Source organism: Sinohyriopsis cumingii, chromosome 5, assembly GCF_028554795.1.
Source record: "Sinohyriopsis cumingii isolate HCF-2022 chromosome 5, ASM2855479v2, whole genome shotgun sequence".
Lineage (NCBI taxonomy): Eukaryota > Metazoa > Mollusca > Bivalvia > Unionida > Unionidae > Sinohyriopsis > Sinohyriopsis cumingii.
The window spans coordinates 87,957,324-87,976,495 of NC_142965.1; the positions used below are offsets into that span (position 1 = coordinate 87,957,324).

General features: G+C 34.2%; 1 protein-coding gene across 1 annotated transcript in view; it reads right to left on the minus strand.

Moving 5' to 3' along the window:
- Positions 1-8,824: 8,824 nt before the first annotated feature.
- The window catches only part of LOC149799696 (voltage-dependent calcium channel subunit alpha-2/delta-1-like), a 230,274-nt gene continuing 219,926 nt past the window's right edge, over positions 8,825-19,172 (minus strand). The window contains exon 38 of the mRNA XM_089959053.1: positions 8,825-18,617. Within this exon, the coding sequence (XP_089815179.1) occupies positions 18,507-18,617 (111 nt within the window). The 3' untranslated portion in view covers positions 8,825-18,506. The remainder of the gene's footprint in view (positions 18,618-19,172) is intronic.

A 19,172-nucleotide genomic window follows, 5' to 3' on the forward strand; every position in this document is an offset into this window, starting at 1 on the left:
GCGAAAATTTAAAACGCATAGCTGAATCCTATCCATGGCAAGGCCTGTGTAGTCTTGTGTTTATTTGCTAAGAGAACAGAAACCCCGGTTTTCACGACTGAATGGGCGCTCGGATTGAAGGTTCCTTTGATAAGCTATTATTCAACCTCAGTTGGATGTTCCTGTTAAAGATCATACGAAAGAGTATATCCTGTAGATTATGAAATATGTATAAAGTATACTTCCATGACACAAACAGAGAAAGAAGTTAGGTAATCAAACCGGTTTGTGTTTTGTTCAACGTTCGTTACTCGCACCAACGTCAGGGAGAAAAATCTATACTCGCACCAGAATGTACTTGAGTTCCGCATCAACGCCACAGCGGAAATCTATATTAAGAACTGAATGCAGTTGGTGAGCACACTATACCTTCGACTTCGCCGTTAAAATGCTGTTCAGTTAAATTGAAAATGAGATAAAATGCTAAACGTATTGTTCGTGGTGGTGGTGGTCGATGATGTTGTAGATCAAGGTGATTGCTGTATTCTCAATAAACAGCTCTTTGAGATAAATTATTATGAGCTAGTTAGACTAAATTAATTAATATCAAGCTACAATCCTAATAGTGTAGGCAATTTGCGCGTGTGTGTGTGTGATTTGGATTTTTAACGTAGCTTTAACAATTTTTCAGTCCTATCGCTACGATGTCTACAGTGTGGCTGTTTATAGTGATGCCTAGCACTGGGTCATCATGTCGCAGACATGTAACATGATGCCCCACCCCAGTCACATTATCCTGACACCAGGCCGACCAGTCCTAACACTAACCTCGTGATGCTGAGCGCCAAGCAAGCAAGCTGTTAGTACCATTTTTGTAAGTCTTGGTATGACTCGGCCAGGGAATGAACCCACGACCTCCCGCTTCCTAGGCGGACGCTCTAACCACTAGATCACCGGAACGGTGCACGCAATTTAAGAAGTACCTGACATTAAAAAATAAACTGGTATATACCATCTAATTTGCCCCTTCCTGTGTTGTACTTTTTGGGTTTCTACCAACGCCATTATACCAAAGTAATCTCTGTAAAGGAAGAATACTGCTAACGCATGTAAAGAAGAGTAATTTTGAGAGATCGAATACTTTCACACACACGCACATTTCAGAATGGATTCAAAAACAGTTTGGCATCAGAAGTTTTTCAAATTTATATTTGTGCAGTATCAGAGTAGATAATTCTTTTTCTTCAAACATCTCATTGGTTGAGCAAAGTTGCAAATTTTGCTCACTTTTAGGACGGTTTTATAACTAAGCTTGCTAGAGGTAGTTTATGCGCATATGCATCATTTAGTCAGACGCCATTTCTTCTGTTTTATACAATCTTCAATATTTTGTTTAACGTAAACTGTTTGCAATGTTGTATTTCTATTTTTACTAACTTAGAATTTGGAAAGATGCGTTCTGAATTACTCCAAGAAAGGGCTGAATACATTAATTTAGCAGATTTTATTTATGTTGAAGAGGGTATAGTATATTTCCATTACAGTTCTTCAACGCTATTGTATGGGTCTTTGAAATGTAACACGGATACCAGTGCATTGGTCTTTGGAATGTAACATGGATACTAGTGTATGGATCCTTGGAATGTAAAACGGATACCAGTATGTGGATCTTTGCAATATAAAACGGATACCTGTGTATGGGTCTTTGGAAAATAAAACGGAAATTTGCACACAAAAAAACAGAAGAAATGGCGTCTGGCTAAATGATACATATGTGCATGAACTAGCTCTAGCTTGTTTAGTTATAAAATTAAACAAGCTGACAGAATCTCTCTTTTCGAAAAAGTTTCCGAATCTCCTGGAGTATGGAAATTCAATTGGGGGCAACCTGGTTATTCTTGGAGATTTTAACTTGCACTTTGACTATCCCGGAAACCCAAACACATCAAAACTCATAGATTCCATTAATGTTTTCAACCTCAGACAGTCAGTTAACCAACCCACCCATAAACATGGTCACATTTTAGACTGGATTCTTCATAGACCTGATAATAATATTCTACGTCCCTCCGTGGTATCCCACGAACTTGCATCAGATCACCTCTGCGTTATATGCCATCTTGACGTATCAGTCCCTAACCCTCCACCTTTATTTGTTACTAAGCGAAACCTCCGTATGATAAATAGAACCAAACTAATGCATGACATCCAAGCAACCCTAACAACTTGCCTACCTCCTACCGTAGAACAACGCGATCACTTCCTGCGTTCATTGCTCGACAAACATGACCCAGCCACCAAGTGCATAGTATCAATTTAAAAGTGTTCCCCATGGTATAGCAGTGCTAGGGACCAGCTTCGCACTGCTAAAAGAGACCGCCGTAAAGCTGAGAGGCTTTGGCTTTCCACCAGAATCACTATTCATAAGCAAATATATGAAGCCGCTAAGAAGAACGTCACAAACATAGTCCATGCAGCAAAATCAGCCCAATACAGTCCTAAGATCATGGAAAGTTCCAGCTGCAAAGAGCTCTTCGAGATTACTAACAAGCTAATGTCAAGGAACAAATCTACACCACTTCCAACTACCATCTCTCCATTCGACCTTCCAGACCTGTTTGCAAATTTCTTCCGTGACAAAGTAAAAACCATTAGAGATAAGCTTGACAACACGTATTTCAATTGACACGTCGTCACCATACAGCTGGGATACAGAATTTCAGAGGCACCTATTAGCAGCGTTTGAACCTGTCTCTATGGATTTAGTACGTACAATCGTGATAAAGAATGCACCAAATTCACGTGAACTTGATCCAATTCCAAAATCACTGCTGCTTGAGTGCTTAGATCCAATATTGCCTTCACTAACTGATGTTATTAATACCTATATCTCATCCGGGGAATTCCCATCATTTTCAAAACCGCCTTTGTAAAGCCTCTGCTGAAGAAACCAACACTCGACCATAACGATTGAAAGAACTACCGCCCTATTTCTAATGTCCCATTCATATAAAAAAATCTTAGAAAAGGTTGTTCTATCCCAACTTGTATCTCATCTGAATTCAAACAGTCATTTTAGCAATGTACAATCTGCATATCGCCCTCGCTACAGTACTGAAACTACTCTTCTAAAAGTAGTTAACGACATTCTCTCTGCTTTGGATAGCGGAAAGATTACAGTCCTCACCCTCCTTGATTTGTCTGCAGCATTTGACACAATAGACCATAATATATTACTTCACCGTCTGCAGCATGTATTTGGCATTCATTATACAGCCTTAATGTGGTTCAAGTCCTACTTGGTCAACAGGACACAAATTGTGACTGCAAATGGAATACATTGCAGCCCAGTTACTCTATGTTGTGGTGTTCAACAGGGGTCTGTTCTTGGACCTGTTCTCTTCATTGTATACACTCGGCCGCTCTCAAGTGTCATAGATCATCATCCAGCGTCTCACCAACAGTACGCTGATGACACCCAAATATACAAATCTAGCCACCCAACTGAAGTTCACGCTACCATCAAAGGTATAGAGAGGAGCATTTTTTGATGTGAAATCATGGATGACATGTAACAAGCTACAGATGAATGATGATAAAACTGAGGCCAAACTGATCACACAAATACTTTCTCAGTCACATCCTTTGCCTCAAACAATAAATATCAGTAACATCAACATTAAATGCAAACAGTCAGTACGAAACCTATGTTTCACTCGGGACAGTAATCTCACGTTGCACCAACATGTCATGAACATAATGCAAGGCTGCATATCTTGAGCTGATAGGCATCAGCTCCATTCACAAATATCTTTCAGTTGATGCCCCTAAAACACTTGTATGTTCATTAGTACTTTCAAGACTGGACTATTGTAACTCAATTATGTCTGGTTCATCTCAATATATACTTCAGAAACTTCAAAAAGTTCAAAACACAGCTGCTCGGATCATACTTATAGTACCACGAGCACACCTCCCCGCTGCTCTGTACCCTACATCAGCTATCCATTCGATCCAGAATCAAACACAAAATTTGTTCCCTGTGCTACGTTTCACTGACGGACTCCAGTCCAACATACTTATCCGACCTCACCCATGTGTACACACCAGCAAGATACTTATGGTCCTCTTCTGACAATCGGATGCTCATTCTTCCCACTATGAAAACAAAGTCATATGGACAGGATTCTTTTGCATACCAGGGCCCAGCAGCGTGGAATGAATTGCCCACTGAAGTTAGACACAAAGACACAAAGACACATTCAAGAGTGCTCTCAAAGCTCACTTATTTCGACTGCAAGAACAAACTTAAAGACCTAATAATGTTCCCTACCTTAAATATTTACAGCATGTTTTTATGTTTTCTAATTTCATGGTGTTTGTTTTTTGTAATAATATCATTATATATGTTTTTTATGTTATAAGTATTGTCTAATGTTGCAAAGCGCGTAGAGCTTCTAAAGATTAGACGCTATACAAAGTCCTCATTATTATTATTATCATTATTTTTAATTATTATTATTATTATTATTATTATTATTATTATTGTTATACCAGCGTAGATGTTCACATTAAGCCTTGCGGTGAATATGAGGACCCATATTGAGGAATTTTGTAAATTCTGCCAGAAGAAATCATTCGATCCTGTTTATGTTTTTCTCTATATCTGTATGTGTTGACATATTTTTGTACACTAAAATGTATTATCTCTTCTTTTTCAAATAGTACTATCGATAGATGTTCACTATACAAAAACATCACATAGCAAATAATTTCATTAGTTTTAAACAAATATAAGTTTCCAAACTTGCAAAATTGCAGAATGAAGTTAAGCGTTTTTAAATAATAAGACCAACTGGTGCAGGAAAATAAGAAAAATCGCCATCCTCGTTCTGGCGATAGTGGATGAAAGTTCCCCGCAAGCTTCTCCAGGCTAACCCTAAAAGATAGTGTTTTCCGTTCTTCCGTTTACATACATTGAGATAAGTTGATCGACGCGTCTTCAAAACGCTATTTGAATGATTGCTTGTATTTCGTCAAATGCTTATCTAACATTGAACTAGTAATGCATAGGACACTTGATGATTATGTTCACTTCCCTTTTTCCTGTAATGAGATGACCTACCCTATATGTATGCCGTATTCAGCACTATATGCCTGCACACCACACACTATGCTGGTTCAAAGCACATACTAGTAGCCTGTGTATACGTTTTAGGCTGAACACTAGAATGTTTAATATGAAGCCAGTATCAATCATGGAACGGTGTCATTGCGTTCTCTATCTCTCTCTCTCTCTCTCTATTATATATATAATAGTAATGATAATAATAGTGATAATAAGGACTTTGAATAGCGCCTAATCTTTAGAGGTTCTAAGCACTTTACAACACTGGACAACACCTGTATAATAATGTGCTTACACAAAACAAACACCATGAAATTAGACAACAGAAAACATGCTGAAAATATTTAAGGTAAGGAAACATTATTTGGTCTTTAAGTCTGTTTTTGCAATCGAAATAGAGGAGTTTTAAGAGCGCTCTTGAATGAGATCACTGTTCAGTGGGGATTTCGTTCCAAGTTGCTGGGCCCTGGTATGCAAAATAATGTTGTCCATATGACTTCATTTTCTGAGTGGAAATAATGAGAATACGAGTGTCAGAAGAGGAGCGTAAGTATCTTGCTGAAATATAATTTGTTTTACAATGGAATGAGATGGTGTATGCGGCAGTAAAGTCCTCCTTTTATTTTAGTTGGGATAAGGGATGGCGGGGGATATGGGTGGGCGAGGCGAGGACTAGGGGTAGGAAATTTAAGGTAACTATTATGAGAGGTTATATAATTTATACCTGTTACTACTGCAACTACTACTACTTTCATCAAAACCACCACTACTACCTGCAGCTTTCAGTACCATCACCACACCATATAGTATTGTCAATATTATTATTATCATTACTATTATTGTCAATAGTAGTAGTAGCAGTAGTAGTAGTAATAGTGGTAGTAGTAAACTAATGAAGTCAAATCTCCAATTAGCCATTGCTGCTTAAGTGTTTTTTGTCGCATTTAAGTTTTGGACAGATAGCAAAACTACACGCTTGAAACGTTTTGATAACGAATACTGGACAATCGTTCCTCTCTTCTAAGTTTAGCATTCGACGTTGTCAATACGTTTTTAGTACAAATCGCAAGCAAAACGTAATGTGCGTACTCTCAACAACTTCAAACGGCCTGACAACGATCATTATCATACAAGTATATATCTAATGAAATCCCAAATCTCTTAGTTCAAGTTACGGATGAGAAAAGAGAAACGCTTTATCCGAAGAAAGAACGAACCACGTTTTATGAATTTATTGTTTCGTGACAGCACAATAGGTATAACACCAAATTGGTATACAATGGATTAACATTCATATATGAAAATGAACTAATCTTGGATTAATAAAAAAAAATATTTTTGCTGTATACATCAGCTGAGACCGAGATTGATTCTCTACTTGTATTGTAAGTATATTTGGATTCAACAGACGATACTATTTTTATAACGAGAACATATCGATAGGTTCATCGACTCGAGTTGTATTCAACTTGTATGTATTCAATCGATTATAATACATCTTTCCAACCTAAGTGAACATGAATAAATCAGACTGTTTGTGCTTTGATAATAGAATATGTATTAAATATAATAATAATACTATTATTCAAATCTATATTATCGTTTTGTAAACGAAAACCATTGTGCATAAAAGAGATCATTATCAGTACAGAGATTGATTATATGCACAAATTTATGAGGGAGATGAAACAGATAACAAAGTGCAAATATCAGAACAGAAAACAAATGATGTTCAACGATACTGTGGCTGACAAGGTTTCATTTACACAACCTGAAAGCATTTTATCTGAAACACATAGAGTTTAATTAAAAATTCATCAAATCCAGAAAAAGATGCAAAGTTTTCGAAATTGTATTCAAAAAAGGATTTCCAACACAGAACCGTGGATCAAGCAGAAACAATAGATGACAACATGATATATTTAGGGATTAATTGTAATTCTGTGAGTGCAAGAAAGTCATCCTGTTATAAACTTTTCATGCTCGAGCTTGAGCAGCCAAATCCAAAGCTCTTATCCTGGGGTGTAGGACCTAATGATCGTTGGTACATGCTGTACGAATCAAATTGGGAAACCGCTTGTAGAACAAAACTGTCAAAAGCTAACCTATGAGACACATTTCAAGACTGGAAGACTGGAACTGAGGATATCTGAGACCTTTTCTTGCCGCTTGACCGATCCGAAAATGAGCTTAATCGGTTGTAGAAGCTGACCTATCGCAGGACAAGGTATGTCTTTTTACAATAATTATAAAACATCCAATTTATAGACATTTACGTTCAGTATGAAGCATTCACTGAAATAAGGAGAAAAGAAACAAAATTAAAAACAAAGTTTTCGAGTTTAATTAATTGTCAGGCAATAAAAAACTAACTTTCTGAAGGAAACTCAAGTCTGGCTACCTTTTGGTCAATATATAATTACGTCATGATTAATGAACAGCCTGCAATCGGATTATGTTCATCTTACTACACATTTATTCGTGCTCCATCCAGAGTCGATTGGGTAATACTTTATCTGTAAAGTTAGTGAAGTTGTCTTTTCGTCAGTTTAGCTGTTGACGATCTTCACAGCCAAAAATCTACAGGTTTGTAGATGTTGTTTCTCGCGGTTCAAAAGTGACCAATGTGTTGTTATTATTTGTAAATAAAAATAACATCAAATTGTATATGTTGTATGCAAGACGTTTCAGGTTTAAGTCTAATATTCATCCAGACCATGTTCCAATCGTCACACATTAACGTCAGATATGCCAAAACAGTAGTAGACATGAAGCATAAGCAGGTTTATTACTCTTTAAGTATTGTCACTGAATTTTTAATCGATTATCAAAATTCTCAAAATTTTGAAATATGGGCCGTATCACCAATCTTGTACCAATGTGTATTAGCTCTTTCACAAATTACATTAACACGATCACATGACTCAAGATGGACAATAGTACTGCTTACATTTACCAAAAGCAATGAAACTTTATGATTCAACAATGAACTCAGATAATTCTAAAATATTATTTTTGATATGAACATTTTTCTATTGGTACGAATTATTGAATTTATCTCAGTTTTTCACTTCCCATACCTTTTTCCTGTCAGCTGTGGTACATCCATGACAGCCTAGGTTAATCATATAAACCCATATTAACAATGTATTAATAACGCATTCTGCCATTAACTGGTCTAATTATTTAATACAAAATATCTCGTCAAAGCAAATGTATGGCAAACTAATTACCCTTTAACAATATGTCCAACATCAAAGTAAATTACTTTCTTAACAAACTTAATGAGGAGAAATTTGAGCAAATTTTGATTTTGTATCATATTATATTGTGAAATAGTTAAAAAGTCAATATGTTTATTAGATTGAAATGAAAATTGTTTATTGTCTAATTGGACTCCATTAGTTTTGTTTTTGTGGGTTTTGACGGCACTTTATCACATTACTAGTTACATCATACTAGGGAAAAGGGTGCTAAGTGCCTTTCTTGAGGACACGTTAAGGTATCCAACATGGGCTAACCCTGGCAGGTATCAAACCCACAGCCTTTGGATCAGGAGACCAATGCTTTACCAACTCAGCTACTGTGCGTCCTTTAAGTCGAATCATCTAAATATAGGATCAAGACATGTTAGAAGGGAAATCCCAATGTGTTTTTAATGACCTATATTGCAAGGGAATAAATGAAGAGTGAGAAAAGGATAACAAACGACACCCATCTAGAGCAACTTTTATTAAATATGAACCACATCAAAATGAAAACAATGGGGGGGGGGCTATATAGTCACCTATACAAACTACAAAGATGGAATACTGTTCACAAATGTGTACTGATTGACATACCTAAGTTTCACTCAAATATACTAGACACAGAGAACACAAAAAATCCTGAATTTCCGTATGTGTAATGAACTTAAATCAACTTGAAACTTCTTAGAATGGAAATAAATGTCAAAGTTACCCATTTGTGTAAGAGAATTTTACAAGTAAATGGTGTTGTTTCCACAAAACTATTTTGTGAACAAAACAGATTCCTTCCAATTAATGTATGTGGCTAAGAGATTCAATTTGAAATATGTGCATATGTGAAAAGTTTCAATTCACAAAGCATGCATGGATGAAGAAATGTATTTTCTTTTCTTTTAACACATGCCTGGGCATTTATCAAATCTGTAACTATGTCACTTTATGTTTCTAAAGATAAACACAAATTGTTTCTGTCCATTAATTCTCCTTTTTATTGCCTGAACAATGAAATTTATCACAGCATACTTCAAAACGTGTATGTGAGAAAATATCACATCCACTCCATTCAATCATGTTTCTATTTTACATGTACTGCAAATTAGGCTGATGGTCATAGAGTGGTCCCATTCTTCAAGAGGCAACCCATCCTGTCATACACATTTAATTTTATAAATAGGATGGCCTATGGCAAGGAATACAAAAAAAACATAATATATGTACACTTCCTTGGTGCTGGACAATATGACTTTATAAAAGGAGTGGCCTTTCTCAAGAGGGGCCTATCAGAAGGGGGCCACTGCAGTTACACTAATCAGGCTCAGTACCTTTGGTGGTTTCTGTGTAAATGTGTTACATAGTTAAGTCAGAACCACATGGTATCATAATTTGATACATTGGAACATCTTTGGATTATCATATTATTCTTTTTGTCTTGAACCAAATTTAGTCCTTACATGATTTTTGGGAAAACATGTACATGGCTAGGTCAACTTAAGTACAGATCTAAAAACAATCCTAAATTCTCACTCAAATGTAAACATCATCCAACATTTACAGAGAAAGTATAAAACCATCTATCTGAAAACAATCCAGAATGTATTTATTAACACATAATTTTCTATCTACAATCATAGATTTTAATGAAAATTCATTAACTTTAGAAAACAAGACCAAACAGAAAAAATGTGGCCCTTCAAAGACAGAAATCTGACCCATGCATAACACATTATGAATTAAAAAGGGATTATATAAACTTAATACTGGTTCTCATGCATCCTGACAAAGTATGTACATTTTTCTTACTGTCTTAATCTTTTTCCTATGATAAATAAGTCAGTCTTCACATTCATCACACATAATTCACTGTATTACATTCATTCCTATTAAAACAACAAATGGATACTTAATGTAAATCTTGTAATTTCTTTTTACTTACATACATTAATTGTACCAAAAAGGTACCTTTAACAAAAAAAAAATGAAAAATACTCTACTCATTCTTGTGTTCAAAAATTGTTCCAAGTGTTCTTGTTCATCATGTAATGCCAAAAACGAACTCAAAATGCATTTCTTCAAACAGTAACTAAAATGACACTTTAAAAAAGCAATATCACCTTTGTAAGTAAATATTTTCATCATAACATAATTATTAAAATTGTAATTTTAGTCCTTTTCATGTATCATCTACACCAAACTATCAATATATGGAAGTGTTAGCATTACTTTTGGTAATGATTTTACAAATTCTACAACCAAAAATGTTTTCTGGATTAAGCTTAAAAATAATAGGTTGTACATCAAAGAGGATCTCAAATATTTATCATGTAAAATTTTGCTATGTTTTTCCACTACAACAAATTAGCACAAGTTACAAAGATACATTTAATTTAATTTTGTAGTTGGCAGAAAATACATAACATGTTGATAAAGTAAAGGAAACGAAGCTTACTACACTTGGCTGATACTACCTTTTTGTTACTTGGATAGGAATCTAAAATGTTATTTTGTAATGAGTAATCTCCAATACAAAAACTTTTGATTTCCTTAAAATACTTTTTCATACATCAGTACATTAGTGTATATAAATGTTGAGATGAGCAATATAAAATGTAAAATTATTGCAATGAAAGTTAAAATACTGGAAATGTGTGTATCTTTTCAGTCATAGTGAGTGCCTATACTTTACCTAAATTTTGACATCCCTGATACTGCCTCCTGATGTCCTCTATCATGTAAATGAGGTAAAGAATTATAAATAAACTTTGCCCAAGACATATGAATAATTGTGTTAAAAATGACACTGTACTTGTATGGCTTGTATATGTTCCAACACTGCATATTTACTTCAAGTGACAATAACATACAATATTTGATACTTATGCAAGTCAATCCTGAAAGAGACAATAAAATGCTCTGCAGAACAAGGTGTCTTGTATGTCCATGTATATTTATATATGCTCCCCTCACCTACAAACATCACCTCCCATGCCAAGCCCATACATGACTTGCAACAAAATTTAACACAAGACTTTAACACTGATGATGACATCATTACTGCTGTGACACTTACCATGCTTACACAACCAAAGCAAAATACAGTAGTCCCTCACTGTAAAACACCTCATTATACTGCAGCTCCTCACACAACAACAGCATCGATATGTACTTTAGTTCTCATACTGCTACTTTGCTTCATTTTTGTCTTTGAATTATGACAACCAGATTAAAATTTAGTTTCATTAATTATTCTATTTGGATTTTTTCTCATTGTTTTGTGTGCATCAACCCCAATTACAACCTAGCTTTGTTTATATTATTCTTCATTATTCTTCCACAACACAATTTTAAAGCCCACGTGGATCGCGTTATAATGAGGCAGCTCTGTACCAGAAACATGGCCTTGTTTGTACTATACCTTAGTATAAAATGACCTCACTCCTAAGCCAACTTTACATTTTAATGAGTTATTGCTAGTCCAAAGATTTATGGTGACATTCAAGTACCAACTGTAGAATTATAACAAACTGCAAAACAACTTTTATAGAATTAAACAAGTAAATATGAAAAAGTATACTGAGATACCAGCTAAATAAATCTGGTAAATAAATAAGGTATGTTTAAATACCACAAAAGAACAACCAACTGTGCACAATAAATATCACAAACTATACTGGCCATTATAAATATCAATGGCAGATAGTTCAATATTAACATTTATCAATAATGACAGAACTGTTAGCAATGAATAATCACTTGATTGACAATATCTGAATAATTGATCTTCCTTAGAAGAATAAAGTTTTTTTAATTTAATATTAAGCATGGAATTAATGGATTTTCTAAGGGAAATAATCTTGATGTTTCACTGGAGTTAAAAAATATATTCTTTTTCAATAGCTGTCAACAGACATAGCCAACATTATAATCAAGAAGTCTGCAGTTATTCTTAGATACTATGTAGTGAGGTGGTAAGTATGGCTACTTCCATTTAAAGATAAATAAATAAAAAAACATGGTGCAAATTATATTTCTTTTCCTTAATGTGCTATTTTTCCTTTTAAATGTGAAAGAAAATTATGTTACTGTTTACCGTGAACTGCTCATATCGGAAGAGACCCAGCAAGAAATCTGCAACTTTAATGTTTTATCCATTTTGCTAGCAAATACATAAAAGAAATATAAAATATGCTTCCTACAAGTAAATAATGGATATATTTCATCTCATGGAAGAAAAACCTGAGCATTTTCACCCACTCATTGAAATATTCACCTGTTACAAGCAAATATCCTCTATCATCCAGAATATAAATAGATGACATCCAGAAATCGAAAATACTATACATAAACTGCATCATATCAGGATAAAGACACACCATTATTTTATGTTCTGGGCTGCAAGTACATCTTGACAGTGACTTGACAGTGTGTATAAAAATAACAATGTTATAAAAAGAAAAAGGAAGATCAATTACAGGAAACAAGTTTTGTTAATGTCAATAATAATACAATAAATAAATGCAAGCAAAAATTAAGGGAATGCTGTTTAAAAATCCCTTGTAGTATGTACTTCAGATTCTCCAAAATGTACAATTTTAAAACAAAAACCTATAAACTTCATTTCATGCTCAAATACTTTAAAAAACTTAAAACTCCAATTACACATCATCTTTTTACAATTACATTGTTACAGCATTGGAAAACATGTACAAAGTTTGTTTCAAGATTATAGGAAAGACACAAAATACAAATAACTCTGAATAAATCATTTTAGAACTCTGGTTAAACTTGTTATATTTATGAAATACTGCATCTGCAGGATATCAATGTAATGTATAACAAATTAATTAATAAATAGACATAAACAATCAAATTGTAATAAACATCAAATAAATAAATACCCCAAATATTTACACTGACAATCTTGTGCAAAAATCTGTTGAATGCATTAAATGATTATGGACCATTTTCAAATGTCTTCATACTTTCATGAAACATGTATTAGATATTATTTACATGTACTTTTAATAATAACCAAAAAAAGTTGATTAGGGCTTACTATTATCAAATTAGTGTAATGGGCAAATAATAAATGAATATGAAACTATAACTCTTCTCTAACAAGACAGTAAATTCCAAACAAAAATTGAAGAACATGTTTGATTTTAAGGGTCTGATGGTAAGATTTGATCTGTCACCCTTTTGGTCTCAATGCTAGATTGCTAACCAAAGAGTCACCACAGCTCCTGCTCCCAATAGTTGCCTCTTATGTGTCAGAGGGCAAATCAGCCCTATACATACCCGAGCTGGTAGGGAGTCAGCTTGGTGGATTGTCTCCTGTAGACAAATGTTTGCGCCAGTACTCTGTCCCATTCTCCACTTTAACCCATACATGCATATATGTCAAGAAGTGGAAACAAATGGCCACCTTTACTTTCACTCTGCATCTACTCTTAACACCCAAAATAAGGTAAACATGTAAAATTTCAAGGTTGTATATTACAATCAGAATTACTTCTAGTTACATTTAAATAACAATTAAAACATGATATCATTTGCATTCAAATCATTAAAGCAAGGTTTTTATCATACAGTCATACTTAAAGCAAGTCTTTATCACAAAGTCCATATTTTAAACAATATCCCAACTATATAAAAGCTAAGGACAGCACAGGTTGACTATTTGAAATGACTTACAGGTAATACAAATACCAAAGCTGGTAGGATGAAAAATAGTAACATACAATTTCATATAATCAACATTGTGTACAATGTGCAATTATAAACCAGTCTGTATCTACAACTGGCTTACTCTTGATTTTTCATTTTAAGTTACCCATATGTTGTGCCAACTAGTATAGTGGTTCCCCTCCTATAAGGCCATTCCTTCTGCAGTCCAATGGTGGCCCTATACATATGGTGGTCTCTAATAAAGAGGACAAAATCGCAAAAACATACTATTTTGGAGTCATGCAAGGTGGCCTTACAAAAGAGGTGGACCTGTATATAGAAATGGGTCAGGGACCCCAAAATTCTAATGGCTGTTTCTCAAAACTTAAAGTGGTGGCAGTCTGTCTGTAAACTTATATATAGAAACATTCAAATGAACAAATTATAACAAAAAAGGGAGTTATATTGTTAATTATGAAATGTACCACAAAAATATGTCATTTTCTGTTCTAGATTTGCTGTTGCTTCACCACTAGTGATATTCTTTCATGTTTTATCTCTTTATCTACTTCTAAAAATCTTTTTGTTTCACAAACTTTTATTAAAACATCTACCACAACAAAATTTTAAGTTTTCTTTGACCTCAAGCAGGCTTACTAAATTGAAAATACAACACCCAATTAATGGACATTTCCTGTTAAGCCTGACAGTAAAGTTTTGTTTGACTAGGTCCTCAAATGTGTTAAAGGATGATAATAAAAGTTAGTTGTTGTTAGCATTTTTATTATTTTTAATCAGGACCAAGGCTAATATTGTTTTCAAACGATATTATAGATGCTGATACTACACCATTCCAGCTGTAAAGCAGATAATGTAAGAAGTGCTGTCCAATATTCAAAATGTCCTCATTTATTGGTCCTGTTCATGAAATACAGCCATTTTACAATCTCTAAAACTGAAATATTAACTGGTTGAAACTGAGATGAGAAAACATGACTGAGGTTTATCATATCCAAGTTTACTATTCCCTATGCAAAGTATCCAATGATTCCTATTCCCTATGCAAAGTATCCAATGATTCCTAGTAAACATAACTAAGAAAAACATGCTGTCATAGAATAATGAAGTGTGAATTTAATGACTTCAGGATGATGTCACAATTCACTGAAGCATTGAAAGTAGGTCAAGGTAAAAAAAATAAGAAATTATGGTAGTGTAACATTCTTGCAAATAATTCAATGTAAAATGTTCAATGATCATGAGATGACGAGTCTCAAAGACATGTAACTAAGGAAAAGATTGCCTCAAAACTTGATGTCCTATTTGTTTTTCAAAAACTCTAACCCCTTACTTATCCAAGTTGCAACATATTCCGTGTAGTCTTTATCAATAAGTAACATCTCTGAAAAGAATCCATGCCACAACCTGGTGGTTTGATGAAAGGAAAAGTCATATTAATATAATAAGAACTTGCTCTAAAACCTGAGCCTGAAATTAAGTCACCAAGTATAATCTGTAAGACCATTAAATCAAATAAAAATCAAAAGGAGACACAACTTTCAGTATAACGCTGATATACTGATAATCAGCAATATTCTACCAAAAAGCACCCGCCTGTTGTTGTTGTTGTTGTTATGGGGTTTAATGCCATTTTTCAGGACACGATAGGCTATGCATGGCAGCCAGTATTAATGGTGGAGGAAGAACCTGGGAATACCCCGGGAAGAACCACCAACCCAGGAGAAGCTACTGGCAAGCTTTCTCAAATACACACATTGGCCAAATCCTAGACTTAAACCCATGCAAACAAAGGTGAGATGGCAGTGAACCGTAACAGAGAACGCTTTAGACCACTCGGCCACCTGGGGTCCTGCACCCACCTGTAATGATAACTGAAAGAAGATAAACAACCTGCCACAAAACTTCTACCAGGGTGGGATGCAGACTCCATTATTTTTGTTGACAATGTATTTCTCTATTTCTTGCAGTCAAGCAAAAAATGGCATGCAGTAACAAACTGATCAAACTATTATGCAACATTCCAACAGCATGGAACCATCAATAAACATTCTTTAAAAATTTGACACAAAAACGTGACAGATTTGAAAGTTCAATACCATTCCATCCATGCAAATAATTTAGTCTAATATCCTTATTCTAGTACCACCAGCTGCCAACAGAAACATCCAAATAACTGTTAAGAGTGTATCTGACCAGGTTCCGATGTACTGTCCAAACATCCATACAAATGTCAATAGTGTATCCGACCATGTACAGTCTAAACATCCAAAGAACTCAATAATATATCTGACCATTGCATCTGATAATTTGAAGTCTAAACATCCAAAACAAATGTAAATAATGTATTTGACCATGCAATCTAATCTCGCTGATGTCACATATCTGTTGTTTTAAATTGGGATTAACCAGATTATTGGATAAAGATTACCACAATCAACTTATAATGCTGATTTATTTTGATATGAGTGCAAATACATAAGAATAATCAGTGCATTTGAAAAACACTGGACGATATACATTTGTACTCAGTTACAAGTCCAGTCCAACAGCAAACTGCACAGATTCAAATCAGCTGCCACATAATGCACCATCAGATCTGGTGTTAGGAGTTATCAGTAAAACAAACAAAATACATCCAGATTTACCAGTGCAATATGCAATGGAAGATCAGGGTCAATGCTGTTTGCACTTAGATTCAGCTCTTAAGCAAGTATATATGGTAATAAAATCATCACAACATACCATAACAACTGCACAGAATATATGTTGGTCTCTTTGGGTGTTCTAATCACAACGACACATCATAACAACTTGTTCAATGTAAAGACTGGTTTGAAATTATGCAGAAAATAATTACACCGGTTTAATGAATAAATAATGTGTACATTTCATACAATTTTAATCAAAATGAAGTTCTTACTGATCACATACGAGCTGATGTTAAACATGAATAAACATTGTTTCCATTGATGATGTTATACAGACATCAACATAAGTAACTTGACCAACTCTGCACTTTATTTTCATTTATGTTGCTTGCATTTCATTTACATTTGAATTTCTTTTATTTTCTTATTGTCATTGGATTCTATTCTCAAACATGCATTCATCTTTCATATTCACTTTCACCCATTGTTTCCTGCTGTTTCAATTGTTTAAAAAGAAATATATAAGCATTTACCTTAGCGGTCTTAAAGGAAGAAACCTATAGCTTTCATATCTTGTTTTATTAAATGTTTGTTGTAATGAAATAGTAAATACACAAAATACAAATGCTGATTGAATTTATAATTAACTAAATTATAACCATATCTATAAAAAGTGTCAAACCACAGTTGTAGATTATTTGTCATCATCTTGTTTCTAATTTATATTCATTTAAAAAATGGTTGTACATATACAATGCATGATGATGGCATCACTTCAGTTGTGTTTGCTATTCATTCTTCCTAAACAAGAACTATGTCATGGATTTAAAGGGGTGAAAACCTGCCTGGCCATGTAATGACTTTAATCATAGTTTATCATGTGAAAGGACTTTCAATTGAGGAAATTTAGTGGTAGCCTAAATATAATGGATTTTTAAATCCATTTGTGAAATGCAATCATGTTCCATTATATTGGATTTATCAATCTTCATTCTGCATTTTGAATTGTGCTGTTTCCTTCACACACAAAAACAACATTCATCATTTTCTTGGTGTTCCTTCTGCATTTTCTTGTATTACGGTGCATTCCATTTCATTTGTAAAATATAGTGCAAAGTAGAACAAGGCAATTCTGGTCAACAAGACTGGACATCACTCATGTCTGTTCAAAATTAACTTTGCTGATATCTAAGATTTCTACAACCAAAACAGACACTAAAGGAAAAATATCAACAAGCAGAACTGTATGATCTTAATTTCACACTCTTTTTATCAGCTAAACTGTAAATCACACATTTCAACGAACACACAATTTAACTAAATTCATAATTCGTTTTATTCACTGCTAAGTAATGATATATTCATATTAAATGATGAGCATTTCATGATTATGTCACACAAAAATATTATCAATCACAGCACACGCTTCCCAAATGTAAGAAAAGTATGCATGTCACTAAAAGTATACATTGCTGAATTTAGAATTTCTTTTCAAGATCTTACTGCATAAAACTTTACTTTTGTAAGTTTCAATTAGGCGATATATATTTAATTGTAAATTAATTTAGTTTTCATTTGGGAAAGGAGAATACATGTTGACAAACCAGTGTCTGAACCCACTGTCTGATTTTCAAATTACTCATGTTAACACTAGATGAATCTATTATCAACCTGCTTCATCTCTAAATTCTTTCTTTGAGAATCTCTGTAACAGACTTGGTTAACAGCTACGACTATGGAATGACTAGAGGGTGACAGAAGTGTTTTACTGCAAGCAGCAAACTGCTGTAGGGTGGGGGCAGATTTTTCCCCTGGCTATCACCTGCATTGAAACCAGTTTCTCAGGAGACAAGCCACAAGAAATGAAATCAGGATAAGAAGTGGAGAGACATGGTGTGTCTTCGGACCACTGCAACGACTTGTGTCCTCCTGCAAAACAGACAAACACAATAAATCTGAGAATCAAAATTGAATATCTTTTTACTGTCCAATCAAAATTACCTCTTGGCATTTACCTCTTACAAATTTAAACCAAATTAAGAATTAGCATTTTCTTTTTCTGTATCATTTTGACATCAGATGACAACTGGTAAAAAAAATGTCTGTTTAAAAGCATGGAATATTTTTCAGATGTTGCTGTTACTTTTAGAAGGCATTAACAATTTCTCCAGGTCCAGTCTATTTTTGCAATACCTAGGATGTTTAAATTATTTGTTTTAGAACACACCATATATACTCGCATACAAGTCCAACTGCAAACTGCACAGACACAGCTCTGCTACTGCACAATGCATTTGCAGATGCAGGTCTATGCAGTTTGTTTGGAGTATTCAGTAGAAACAATAAGAACCCAGATCTGCCTGCAGATTATACAACAGCAGATCAGTCCATGTTGTTTGCAGTTGGACTCAAAAGCGAGTACCGTATTTGCCAGCCTGTAAGGCAATGCGGAGTAAAAGTCAAATCAGCAAATTTGGAAAATTT